This window comes from Miniopterus schreibersii, assembly GCF_964146895.1.
Source record: "Miniopterus schreibersii genome assembly, chromosome: 1".
NCBI classification, from domain to species: Eukaryota; Metazoa; Chordata; class Mammalia; order Chiroptera; family Miniopteridae; genus Miniopterus; species Miniopterus schreibersii.
In genome coordinates this window covers 23,963,387-23,977,358 of record NC_138101.1, presented here as the reverse complement: position 1 = coordinate 23,977,358, position 13,972 = coordinate 23,963,387, and the positions used below count along the sequence as shown (strand labels likewise).

General features: G+C 42.5%; 1 protein-coding gene across 4 annotated transcripts in view; it reads left to right on the top strand.

Moving 5' to 3' along the window:
- The window catches only part of ATP8A1 (ATPase phospholipid transporting 8A1), a 193,836-nt gene that overhangs the window by 129,830 nt on the left and 50,034 nt on the right, over positions 1 to 13,972 (top strand). For all 4 annotated transcript variants that reach the window (XM_081151451.1, XM_081151453.1, XM_081151450.1 and 1 more), the window contains one exon: positions 2,189 to 2,361. In XM_081151451.1, the coding sequence (XP_081007577.1) occupies positions 2,189 to 2,361 (173 nt within the window). The remainder of the gene's footprint in view (positions 1 to 2,188; positions 2,362 to 13,972) is intronic.

Sequence of the window (13,972 nt, the reverse complement as noted above, 5' to 3'; positions counted from 1 at the left end):
TAGACCAGCCTCTGGAGGGAGAGGCATTCCAGAGAGAGGAAATAAAGGAGTTGAGATGGTGAAGGGAAGTAGGATGAATGTTAGCTGGGCTTTGATTGGAGAAAGCCTTAAATGCCATTTTAAGGAATTTGGAATATATTGTGTAGACAAGACAGTAGGAAGCCATAGGAAAAAAGTTAGAACAAGCAGAGGCATGATCTGTGTTTTAAATTTGTTTCATAAAGAGAAATCTCTGTGGGCAGTAAAGAGGTGAGAGGCAGATGATGGGGGCTCTAGGGAAACAGCAGAGGGGATGGGTGGGCATTCCATGTATAATTTGCTAGGCCTGGTACTGTCTGAAGTCGGGTTTGTTTTGCTGGGTTTTGCGGAGGAAGACAAGCTTGCACAGAAATTTCATTCTCAGTTTCATTTCACTATTTAGTAGCCATGTGTTCGTGGCCAGGGAATTTGAACTCTGTCTCAGGTTTCTCATCTGCAGCATGGGAATGACAGGAGGGCCTTCTGTGTAGGGTTGTCATGAGTTTCACTGAAATGTTGTATCTGTATGTGTAGTCCTTAGAACCACGCCTAGTGTGTGGTTCGTGCTAAATACTGACTCATTTCATTTCTGTTGTTTGTCAGTTCATTGATTCGTTTGTTTGTTCATTTACTCTAGGTGAAGACAGACAGTTTTAAAACAATCCAGGCTAACCGACTGTAGATTGTCATTGGTAAATCTTGCTTGCAGAAATTTACTGACAATTTTTTTTTACATGCTTTTCTTAATGCCTCTTGGACCAAATATTTCCATCAGGACGTAAGAGGGTGACACTTATAAATTTCAACAGCTACTTCCCCTCAATGTAAAGTGTGAACAGAAAATGTTGGAAGAATGTTGCTATTTGGTGGTCCTTGGTGTCAGCATGTAACAGGGAGCAGGGGGAGCGTTAAGTCGAGTTCCAGGGCTGGGAAAATTGGGCGGTCTTACTTTACAGTACAGTCTGGTTCCATTATTTTGATCAACAGATTCTGAAATTCCAGAACACAGTGTGACCCACATTTTAATATGATTCAAAAACACCTCCCCAAACCCCCAATATAAAATGTTAACCGCCTCTGCCTTTGTGAAAATAACTTTGAAATGACTGGACCACATTCTTCAATTGGAACAGTACTTCTCTCTCCCATGAATATAGTAAAAAGTTATTATGAGTATTTTCATTGTAGGTATGTTTTACTGTATAAATGTATATTTGCATTTATTATATAAATAACTGCAGGCCCAGATATTAGCACTCAGAACAAAGCTCTAATAGGAGAGGAATCATTCCTTATTTTTACCTTGTGCAGGGCCAGTGTTCTGTTTCTTCGCAGCATCGGGGCTCTTGTGCAACAGGAAACTGGTCACATTAGCTTATAAAGAGAATCTACAGGATTTGGGGAGAAAAACTGAATATCCTGAAACTGTTTGCCTTTGAAGAGCTGGGAAAGCAGTTCTTGACAGAGAGACTAATACAGCCTCTCTGTACGGTCGAGATGAACGAAGCTTTCCTCGGCACTCAAGGTTTTCATTGTGCCTGAACATGAACTCTTCTGTGATGGAACGGGAGCTTTTATTTGATCCGTCAAGATTACCAAGCCATAGGGCACCATCCCCAACTAAAATACTGCATCACGGAATAATAATTAAAGTGATAGAGGCCAGTTCATGAGTTGGCAAGAGATTATAGATACTGCATTTTCTCCGGTTGGTCACCAGGCACTAAGTTTCAGTGGCATTGAATACTTCTGCGAGAATACTCATAAGTTATTTAAATTACATTCTCCAACTTTTCTCCTTGATTGTTGGCTAAGCAGTTTTGACTAGTTCATAAGTTTGGGGCAATGTTGTTTGTTAATGAGATAATTTGCTGAACATGGTTTTGTGGGATCGGGATTGTGGTTGGGGTGATGAGCAGTGATCCGGGAGGAATGGGTGATTTGTAAATCTAGTCCCAGCCCTGTAGGAACACGTTTGTGACTTTGAGCAAGCAACTTATTTCTCCTGATAACGTTTGTCCCATCTCCTTTGAGGGGCTTTTGTGAGAATCAAATGCATGGAGGTACATGAAAACCTTTTGAAACATCAAAAGCACTAAAAATAACTAAATGTGGTTGCTGAACATCCTTAAGGTAGAACAAATGGGCTTTTTTAAATTTAATTTTACAGGGAACGAGGGAAACTCTCAGTCGTCACTGCACCACCCTGGGCGATGCCCTTCGGAAGGAGAACGATTTTGCTCTTATAATCGATGGGAAGACCCTCAAGTACGCCTTGACTTTCGGAGTGCGGCATTACTTCCTGGACCTAGCTTTGTCCTGCAAAGCTGTTATTTGCTGCAGGTAAGTTCTCCTTAATATTGTCAGATTTCAGTGACGTCGACTGCATCCTAGGTCTTCTGATTTTTAAAGCTCCTTAAAGTTATTCTATCTAGAATTGGTAAGTGTCAGATTATTTATTAATTTGATCCCTCAGACTCAAGGTTCACAAACTGGGATAGAACGTATTAGCAGAGTGTTTGAAAGTGAGTCCTAAAAATCCCTAATAGTGATTGTCCACAATTAGAATTGACAGACTTCTTGCCATTTTCTGTGTTTAAAGTCAGTCGTCTACCTGCATTTCCAACTAGCATTATTTCTGTAAAGGTTCTGTTTTCACCCTTAAATCTCTGGTCCTGCTGCTAGGATTTATTTGGGGAAAAGCATGATGGGAGGCAGTAATTAAATCATTTTCAAGATAGCTAAACATTTTCCCGAAGAGCCAGCTATTTGGAAAATAATTATTGACTGTACAGCCCTTCACCCTCTAATGTGTCATATTGCCTGGATCCTGAAGTAAAATCTGTTTTCAGCTATCAGGTCCCCATCCACAGAATTGTGTCTTTGTAAACCACCCGGTCCTTCCTGAACGTCTTGTCAAAGACTGTGCCCCATCTCTTTGTCTAAACGGTTTAAACTCTGTCTTCCTAAAATTTAAAGTGTCTTCAGGACTGTGCCCAGTCTCTTCCCTTCTGGTCACCATGAGACCCAAGGATTTCCCTCTTCGCTCTGCGCCGGTCGGATCTTACCAGCCGGTCAGAGGAGGCCAGGGCAGAAGTTTCTCTAACTGCTCTCACACCTGGGAGATGAGGCCTTAGCAGGGCTTCTGGAGAATTTCTTAGAATCTGCGCTCTTATCTTTAAACCTGTACTGTTTGCTTTTATTATTTTCTTTAAAATGTACTTATTTTTAAAAGAATGTTATGCTTTTTAAACCTCTCTTTTTTTGTCCAGACTTAGTCACTTAAATATCCTGTATATGATACTGTCTCCAAGCTTATTAGCCATGTAGAGATTTCCTAAGTTTCAGTTGAAATATACTTTGTGAAATATAATTGAAATCATACTTAATAGGTACCTTTTATGAACATCATTTCAGCCTATAAAATTGTCATAGTCAAAGAATTGAGTTGCTTCTTCTTATTCTCAGGGGCGTGAATTAATAAATATTATTACTATAAAGCTCTTGGATAAAATATTGCTCAGGTAATTAATGTTAGTAATAACCAGGCTCTTTGCTTCATCGTGAAGAAAGAATTGGCAATTCTGTTATCTTGCCTGTGTCATTTGTGCTTTGGTATCCTCATGCTTTCTAAAATACGCATTTCCGGTAACTTTTCTTGGTTCCCGACACCCTTCGTCGGGATAATATTGTGCCAGATTTGGTCATTTAATCATTTTCACTAATGGGATCGAGACAAGTTTGTTCAAAAACACATTAAGTGATATGACTGTTGGCTCGATGTGGAAAGAAAGCAGAACCGGAGCTATTTAGATAAAACGGCCAGTTCCCTCGAGCCGGCGGCATCTGCCCCGCGCCTACTGTGTGCTGGCCGTCGATGGTGCGCACAGGACAAAAAAGACTTGCCGCCTGCCCTCCTTCCTGCATCTCCCTCTCTTTGTTTTAAGTGGAATCACAGTTGGTTTGAAAGATGTGGGAGGCCAGTTTTCAAACTGCAGGCCCAGCAGCTGAGCCCCATTCTTACAGCATTGCTTAACGCAGTCCCTCCCACCATTCTTCAAAAAGCTGAACCACAAATTAAACAATAGCAGAGGGAGAGAAAAACTAGAAAGCAGCGTCAAGGGAGGAAAAATATGTTCCGTGCTTGTGAAATTCCCTCCCGAGACCCTTGTTCTGGACGCTCACGGAGTCACATGGACCCGGGGCCCCGGCAGGCCCGGGGAGGGAGTCACACCCTGCCCTGCACGTGCACGCAGCTCTGCAGCCGAGCTCATAAAGACGTGTGTGGCCCCGTCCTGCTTTATGCGTGTCGGAGGACCACGAAGGTCCCTGTGCAGGCACGGGGTTTTATTCAGAGTCTTAGGTTTGATTTTTGTTGGGGTTTTTTTAAGTAGAGTATCTTTCCTCAGCTTTTTTTTTTCTAATTATCTTCATAGTCTCTCTTTTCCCATAAGGACTGTGGTTCGACTTCCGGTCTGGCTTGGAGATCCATCTAAGCCCATAATTACATCAGTGCCACTGCCCATCTATGGCTCTGCACCCTCTGGGCCGGGTGCCTCTCGGCACAGACCATCTTCATGTCATTTAGTTTACTGGCCCCGGAGGACAGTGTCCATGCCGATGGCCCTCACGGGGAGGCTTAGGTGAGAAGCTCGGTGGCTCAGTCTTTACCCTGGAATGCAAGTGTCACTCCTGGGTTTTAGACCATTACACTCTCCCGGCCTCGGGAAATTCTGTTTTACTTCATTATAGGAGATGCTCCCGATAAATACCGACCATTATTTCAAAATGCAGTCCAGGACTGTTTCCCAGGTTCCGGTTCCCGCTCGCTCTTGGGCTTCCCTCAGCTGCTTTCCCATCTGTTTCCTGCCCGCGCAGGAGAGAGTTCAGCCTGCGCCCATCCCCTACAGCGGCTTTCAGCTCGAGTCCCGGGGGGGACCGGGGACCCAGACCGGGATCAGGGACAGGAGGGAAGGCCTCCGGCCAGGAACGTAATGAGCCGCATCTTCAGGCCGCACCAGCCTCCCGCTTCCCTGCCGTTACCGCACAAGGGCAGGAGGCGGGCGTCAGGGTTCGCCTGGTGGCAGTTAGGGAAGATGAGCGCCCTCCCGAGGGCCCGCAGTGGGACCGAAAGGAGCAGCTGTTCCCTGTCGGCGGTCATCGGGCCTCTTCCTCGCCGCCGTTTTCTGAGGGGGATATTCAGAGACAGAAATAATCCCCTCGCCCCCAAATTATTCAGGGCTTTGGAGTCCTGGTTTTGGCTTACAAAGGGAAGGTTGCATGTCATTCCGGTGTTTTTTTGAGTGTGTAAAATCCAAGGAGTAAAATGAAATCTGTTTTTATCAGTCTATGAAGCACTGTATTCTCATGAATGCCGTGCAGCTTTGTTTTCACCTCTGCGCGTTTACCTGTGTAACCCGAGTAGTTTAATGGGAAACATGCCTCTCGTGTTAGGGCAGTTTCCGATCAGTTTTCCTGGCACTAAACATAAACTGTGCCTTTGTGGCCGGCTTCCCTTCTGTTCCCTGGCCCAATTCTTATCATTAGGCGCGATCACAGATACTTTTGCAGAACAAATGAAAGCTATAGACCGTCTCCTCTAAAATATACACACAAACGTGTAAAATTCAATGCACTCTTTTAGGGGTTGCACAGACTCCCTGAAACTCCTTGGACAGGTAGAGAAGTGAAAGGGCTCATTCCAAGAGTCGTGTATACAGGTAACATCAGGAGCTATTCTGCAAAGTAACTATCAGAGAATAATTCCTCATCTTAGTTACCAGTATTTCATGCCCTAAGATCTTACAGCTGTATTATCACAGTATAATGGCATGTGAGCTGGGAATTCACACCATCATGCTACCTCTCTGGCCCTGTGGATACCTAACGCTGCCTCTCTGGCCTTGGTTTTGTGACCTGTAAAATGTGGAGCTTGGCATGCAGCGGTCATTCCAGTGCTCCAGGGAGCCTGATGTCTAGAGCCGCTAAGAGCGGAGCTCCTCTGGCTTGGAAAGGTGGGAAACCTGTGTGCACACGCACGCTTCCTGGGTCACCTCCTTCCAGCCGGAGAGCTTCTGGGCCAGAAGATTGCTCTGAGCCTCTTTTTTTTTTTTGGATGAACTGTATTTGTGTTGGCCACACTGTTCTGGGAAGACTCTGTCTAGTGCTTGGATTAACTTAATTTGGGGAAGCATCTGTTCCACCTCTGTTAATATTCCCTGCAGAAGAGAGTGGTTGGAGCATGCAGTGAAGTATTGCCGTGTGTTAAATAGCATGTGGTTTCTGAGTTCCTCGTCAGTTCCCATAACCCAGCCTTTCAAAGAATTTTACATTTTTTCTGTAGTTGTCAGTTTAGTTTAAACATATATTGAAACTTACATTCTGTGACAGTTGGTTGAAAATTGGCCTAGAGCCTCCAGCTTTTAGACTGTCTAGTAATCACCGTCTTCTACATAATTTATGTGCTCATGTCTTCAGAAAAGCAGAAGTTAAACTGAAGTCAGCATGTTTCCCTCCTTGCAACATCTCTAATCAAAGTTTTAACCCCCTTTTAGGCAATTTCCCTGCCGCGTATAAAAAAAAAACACTTGACCCCAGTGAGTGTCGTCACTCGGGAGTGGCATCCAGGCGGGACCTTTCACCTTAGTCCATCAGGGGACCCTCCAAGGAGAGGTCTAGAGGGACACTTCACATACTTTCTGTCATAGCTTGAGTACATTAAATAAAGGATTTATTTACTTTCTGAGTCTACTTCTCGAATCTTTTAGGATTGTCTTAAACTTTAAGGATTTCTCTAAATAAATGTTCTACTTAAAGGGTAGTCATAAAGCACAAATGAAGCTAATAAGGGCTCAGCAGACATTCCTTTAAAGAAAAAAGTTTGTGAGCATCGTTGGACGCCAGAGCAGATGTTTGGCTTTGAGGAAGCTTAGAGACTGTTAATGAATGTCAACCCTCTGTTGCTTCCAAGATAATATGAATAAATGTTGGAAATGTTGAGAGAACATTTCTTTCGTACATGTATGGCTAAAAGAGGACCATAGTGAATAAATATTATAATTTCATTAAATGCCCATATTTTGCTTTAACATAATATAACGATACGTTGCCCAGCCCTGTCTCATTTGCTGTTCTGCCTCTACTGAGTAATGTTAAAGGAACTGCACGTCCATATTGCAGCCTGGTGGCCAGTCATGATGTACCCTACCAGGGAAGTTCATGTGTGACAGTAAAATCTCTAAACTAGATGAGAAATCTAAATGCTGTTGAATCTCACTGTAATTCGATATTATGTGGTCTTTGATGTGACTCAATTAAGATAAACTACCATGGCCTACACACACACACACACACACACACAAATAAGAACTGCAGGTTATATAAATATTCTGATAACAAAGAGTTAACCTGTACTGGAAAGTATATAAAATATAGTGTACAGCTCAGCGAATGTTCACAAAGTGAACACACTCTTGTATCCAGCATCCAAACAGGACACCACCTCAGGAACCCCCTTATGCTGCCTTCAGTTCTGTGATTCTCCCGAGGATAACTGCTGTCTTTCTTTCCATCACCATCCCTCTTAAATGATGTGTTACTCATTCTAGTCTTTTTCTATGCTGGGTCTTGCTACCTTGGAATAAGTGTACGTATCTTCTGTCACTGCGCTCAGATTCTTGATGATTCATTTCTCTTCAACCATTTTAGACACAGATCTCTGCAGCCTTCCAGGAAAGGCCCCCCGAAGCTTCCCATAAATCAGTAGATCAGCACTAAGATGGGCTTCAGTCAGATGCAGAGCCACCGAGAGGGCGCTTACAGCTCTCCCTCAGTGCCGCGGTTTGCTAAGGACGTGATCTGTGGAACCTGCCCATTTCTCTGATCGGCCAGTCTATGGACCCAATTGTGAGGGAAAGGGAAGCAGAGCTAGTTTGGCGTTTCTGGTTCTCCTTAAACCCACGATGGCTTCTAGGGATTACCATCTCTGTCATAAACCCGCCTGAGCTCTCCCCACTTAGGGCAGGCCGGGCCAGGCTGGAGCTCCAGGAGCCTGGCCCGGGAGAATGAAGGCCACGACGAACGGCTGTAGGGCGGAGGGAAGGCAGGGAGAGGCAGCTCCCTGGGGGACGATGGTCTTGGAAAGCAGGAGGTGTATCACCAAGGGATCAGAGAGACAAGAAGTGGCCATAAGATGACAAGCTTCAAGTTCAGGCGTGAAAGGGGGTGGTTCCGGGGGCCTCTCTAAGAGCAAGGCAGGATTTTATAGAGCGAAGGTGGGCAGGCTTTTTCTGTACAGGGTAGATAATAAATAGTTTAGGCTTTCTAGGCAATGCAGTATCACAGCTTCTCAGCTCTGCCCCTGTAGCGAGAGCTGATGTGAAAAACAGGCCACTGCCTGGGTCTGGCCCTGGGGCATCGTCCGCCGGCCAGCGCCTGCTGCGGAGCGTCTGTGGCTAATGAATGAACAGTAGAGGGAGTTGGTTCTGACAGGACTTCCCTAGAATATTGATGGAGTTCCCTCCAGGCTCCCTAGTCTGTCGTTTCCAGACTCTTTTTCTTTTCTCGAGAATGGAGACATTTTCCCATCTCACCCGGCACGTTTCCCTTTCTCCGTGATTCCTCGGAAATAGACTGGCCCTCTCTGCGGTGACGGGTGCCGTCCGGAGGTGCCATCCAATTTCTCTGTGCCCTTGGATTCAAGATTACCCCTTGAAATGTGGGTATTTCCAGAAGTCAGCTTGTTTTTAAATGAGGGGTCAATAAATATGTATATATCTGAACAAGAGAAATGTGAAGAACCCAGGGCCACAGGCATCAGATCTTGCTTTGTCACCAGAATGTCTCCCCCGTGTTCTGGAAGGGCCAGAAGGTGCGAGAGGTAATGGGTTAGAAGACGCTCATACCAGCCTTCTCCTGAAGCTGCAGGCGTCCTGGAGTCCTCAGCCAAAACAAGTTCTTCTTGGCATTTTCTATATCACTTAATTTTTGCCCTTCATTCCCAGTCACTTTCTCTTCACTCCACCTTAGGAAAACTGTCTCGGGTATTTAATATGTTCCCTGCCATCTACCATACTTTATTTGTAGATATGTGTAGTTATGAAAAACATATAATATTGTTATGTGTGTGTTGAATTAAGGGAGAGACACATGTTTATAATATTTTAACATAAATGTTTTACCTTTTTTATTTTCCTATAATTTTAAGAGCTGTCCATGTTACTAGCTATAGAATAAATTTATTTACTTTCACTACTACTTACTATTATAACAATGCATATACAGCATTTTATTTATCTATTACCGTAGTGATGGCCACGTAGGTTGCTTTAAATCTTTTCCACCACAGAAAGTGCTGAAATGAGTGTCCTCTCCCTGCACCGGTGCAAGTGTTTCTCTAGCATGTACACTTAGGAGCGGGCGTGCTTGGCTGTGAGCTGTATGCATATTTCATTTCAATCAGAATTGCTGCATTGTTTCCAAACAGCTGCACTCGTGTTCTAGATCCATGTCGGATGATGGCTTCTCCCTGCCTTACCCTCAAACAGCATTCCTAAGCTTTTAATTTTGCCAGATTGATGGTTGAAAAGTGGCGCCTTGCTGTTTTATTTTCACTTCTCTGATGACTGTGGAGATTGAGCACCTCCTCATAGAACTGTTCACCTCTCTAGATTTCTACTTTGGAAGTTCAGTCAGTCAGTCAGTCAACACGTTTTTCAAGCACCCACTATGTGCCAGGCAATGAACAACAGGAAAGAAATAGTTTCTGCCTTCACCTTGTGACTATTGTTCAACAAAATAAATCCATACACATTCAAAAGGCAGTAATTGCTGTGCGTTAACAATTGATTTATTATGTATCAGAGAGACTTACATGAAGTCAGTGGTAACAGTTGCCATTGAAGAGAGAGAAGTATATTGAGCTTTATGTTGAGTTTCCTGTCTTATTTTTCTGCTTATGTTCAAGAATTCCTTCCTTGTTCTGGATATTGGTTCCTTGTTGATTATAGAATGGCAAAAATCTTCTGGTCTGGCTCCCTTCTTAATTGTGCCCGTGGTGGTCTTCCTTGAACAAAAGTCATCCACCTAAAGATAGTCAAATTTCTTTAATTTTTTTCCTGTATGGTTTGTGTGTTTTAGATGCTGCGGGCCCACTCACAGTTATTATCTGACTTTTTCTTCCATTAACGTCACAGCTTTCTGTTTTGCGTATAGGTCTCCAATTCGTACGAAGTTTATTTTTGTGTATTTTATAAAGAAGAGATCCAGTGTTTTTCATTTCTACGTAATGAGCAAGCTCTCCCAGTGCCTCTTACTGAGCAACCCCCCCATTCCCCTGCTTGTGCTCTAGCTCTCAGCACTGAGACCCGACCTTCCAGAATCTAAGTGCAGGCTTCACCTCTTATTAGCTGAGTGACATGTTACTTAACTTCTTCATCTTTGAAATAGAAATAAAAATAATTGTTATCATGGGGTTGTGAGGAATAAATGAGTCAATATATGTATTCGGCACATTGGCAGCTATTATTAAAAATTATGTTACTCTTAGAAATGCTGTCACATTTTCTTTTATATGGCCTACTTGAATAGTTCTGGTAAGAGGAATGCTGTCATACATAAAGATTTTTCTCTGAGCATTATGGCCTTTCTGTGTCCTAAATTCTAGTTTGTCTGGTATTAAAATGACTAACTTGGCATTCCTTTGTTTCATATGTGCCTTGTCTTTTTTCCCCTAAATCCTTACATTCAATCCTTCTGTATACTATATAGGAACTAAGAATGCTGTCTCTAAAACCATGCTGTTTAGGGTTGAATCCTGACTTTACCACTTACCTGCTGTTTTACATGAAGCGATATAATCTTTCTGTTCCTCAGCGCCCTCATTTATAAAGTGGCAATAATAGTAACCTATCTCACATAGAGTTCTTCTGAGAATTGAATGAGTTAAAACAAGTAAAGAGCTTAGAACACAGTGATCAAATAAGTGTTATACTAGCTGCTATTATAAAGTGTGTCTCTTGTAGACACCATTTTGCTGGATCTTTTTGTTTTAATTCAACCTAAGAATCTGTCTTTCAATCAATGAATTTAACCCATGTATATTTATTGTAATTATTGCTCTATTTGGCCTTATTTCTCCTATCTTATTTTGTGTTTCCCATTTATTATGCTTTTTGTTGTTTTCCTCGCCTCCTTTCCACTGTCTAAATCAGATTTTCTGATGCTGGTTTGAAAGCTTTACAACCTGTATCTAATCTTTGTCTGGTTATTTCTAAAGTTTTGATAACCATATTTGTGCTTATTATCTATGTTGATATGTCTTCCTTTCCCTGCCCACCCCCACGATATTGAAGTAATTTTGTGTGTGCATCCAGTGTCAGATCTTGTTTCTTTGTAAGTAATAATCTGCTTTCCTCTCTAGAACCTTTTAGAAAATTTTCTTAATTTAACCATAATGTGTCTAGGGTTAGGTACCTTTTCCTTATATTTCTTTTTGGCACTCTGCGAGTCCTTTCAGTCTAAGGACACATGTCTTTCTTTACTTTTGGAAAATTATTAATCATTCTTTTTCATTCTGTGCCTTCTTATTCTTTTCTTGGAGTTTCATTATATATATGTAGTCACCTCTATTCCTCCATTTCTTTTCAATTTTCTTACAGTCTTTAATTTCCTGCTATCTTTTAGGACAGTTTGTTCATTTGCACTTTCAAGCTTTGTCCTATTTACTACTCAGTTCACTATTGGCTTCTTTCTTTCAGCAGTTACATTTTTGTATGACTTATTTTCCAGTTGGTTCTAACTTCCCACATCTTTCCAAGGTTTTTTTTTATCATACTCTTTTAAATTCTTATTATATATGTTTTTACTAGTTCTACTATCTTGTGTGTTGTTTATTGCTTTTGTGCTTATGATCCTCTCCTGACTCGGAAGTTTTCCCTGTGAGATCACGTTTCCCCGTTTGCCCAAATGGCAGTAATGTTCCTTTGGGAGAAAGGTAGAAGCGAGGTGAAGTTGAGGTGAAGTGGAAGACAGGGCTGAATCTGGTCTTAGTGAATCCCTGTTTTCCCCTAGTTTCTTTACCCAGCCACAGCTCTTATTAAAGGCAGCCACGTTCTGATACACCTGAGGTAACATTCCAGTGTCTGTCAGCACACGCATGTCATTGGCATCTATCCCTGCCTGGTTCCAAGTCCTGAGGTTGACCAGAAATCTCGGACTTTTCTGTTCCAAGGCATATGGTGGGGATTTTCCTGGGGTCTTAGCTTTAGGGCATTGGGGATACTGGGATACTCCTGGAATTGGGATTTTTTTTTTTCAAGCATGTTATTTTGGGGATTTTGCATACCCACAGCTCCAAGTCTAAGCCAAAGTTTACAGTTGTAACGACAGAGGAGCCCTTTAGCTCCATCCAGCCCAGTCTCACCCCACTCACACTGGTTAGTCTGGGCTTGCACAGGGCACATGGGGAGTGGACAATACAGCGGAAAAGCTTTCCCCACCTGTGTGTTTATCTATGGCCCCTGGAATTCCACTTTCCCTCTATGCATTTACTTTCTGACAGGTATCCTCCACTTCCTGTTTCCCCTGACATCTGTTGCTTAGAGCTGGCTGTGACATTCACACTTTCTTACTGTGACCTGCAGCGGCCCCGTCACCTGGCTCTGTCCATTCTGCACGGACCCACTTTCATCTGAAGTAGTATCATGTGTTTATGCACCTGATAGCTTTTCACCTATCTTTCCCATTTACATGAGAAAGCCTGGAGAATCCAAGTCCCAAAATAAATTTCCTCTGTACTCTAAATACAGATTAAATAGACTGCCTCCTAATGGCAAACAGTCAAAAATGAATTGGGGGGAGGGGGCGGATGAATGAGTCGTAAAGTTAGTATCCTGGGATAATGAGATGAATTTCTATTTCTTGCAAAATTTCACTTCATTCCGTTCCACTCCCATTTTTACATCTGCTGTGTGCTGCATACAACGCTAGGTTCCAGATAACTAGATAATTGACATATTTTTTTACAAAAATAACCAGCACTATGGACAAACTGTTCTATGGTATGAATACTATAATAAAAATTCCTTGAATTTATAGGTTGCTTTGGGTAGTATGGACATTTTAATGATTTTGATTCTTCCAGTCCATGAACACGGTATATTCTTCCACTTGTTTATATCTTCCTCTATCTCTTCTTGCAATATCCTGTAGTTTTCTGAGTACAGGTCTTTTACCTCCTTAGTTAAGTTTATTCATAAGTATCTTAATTTTTTGTTGCAGTGGTAAATGGGATTGTTTTTTTAGTTTCTCTTTTTGAGAGTACATTATTGGTGTATAAAAATGCTAGCGATTTCTGGGTGTTAATTTTGTATCCTGCTACCTTGATGAATTCATTTTATGTTCATAGCAGCACAATTTACAGTAGCTAAGATCTGGAAACAGCCCAAGTGCCCGTCAGTAGATGAGTGGATAAAAAAGCTGTGGGACCTTCCCACCATGGAATACTATGCAGCTGTAAAAAAGAAGGATCTTTGATCCTTTGGGACAGCATGGAGGGAACTAAAAAGTGTTATGCTAAGCGAAATAAGCCAGTCAGAGAAAGACAAGCACCACATGATCTCACTCATATGTGGATATAGTGAACAAAATAAATTGATGAACAAAATAGATCCAGAAACATAGAAGCATGAAACAGACTGAGGAATCTCAGAGGGAAGGTGGGGGTAGGGGAGAGGGCGGGGAGAGAGTAACCAGAGAACTTACATGCTTATAAGCATAACCCATGGACACAGACATTGGTTTGGAGAAGGCCTGGGGCTGGGGTGGATGTGGGGTGGAGGGGATCAATGGGGGAAAAAAGGGGACATCTGTAATACTTTCAACAATAAAGATAAATTTTAAAAATTTTCTCTACTAGGAGTTTTCTTTTTAGTACATTTTATAAGGTATATTTGCC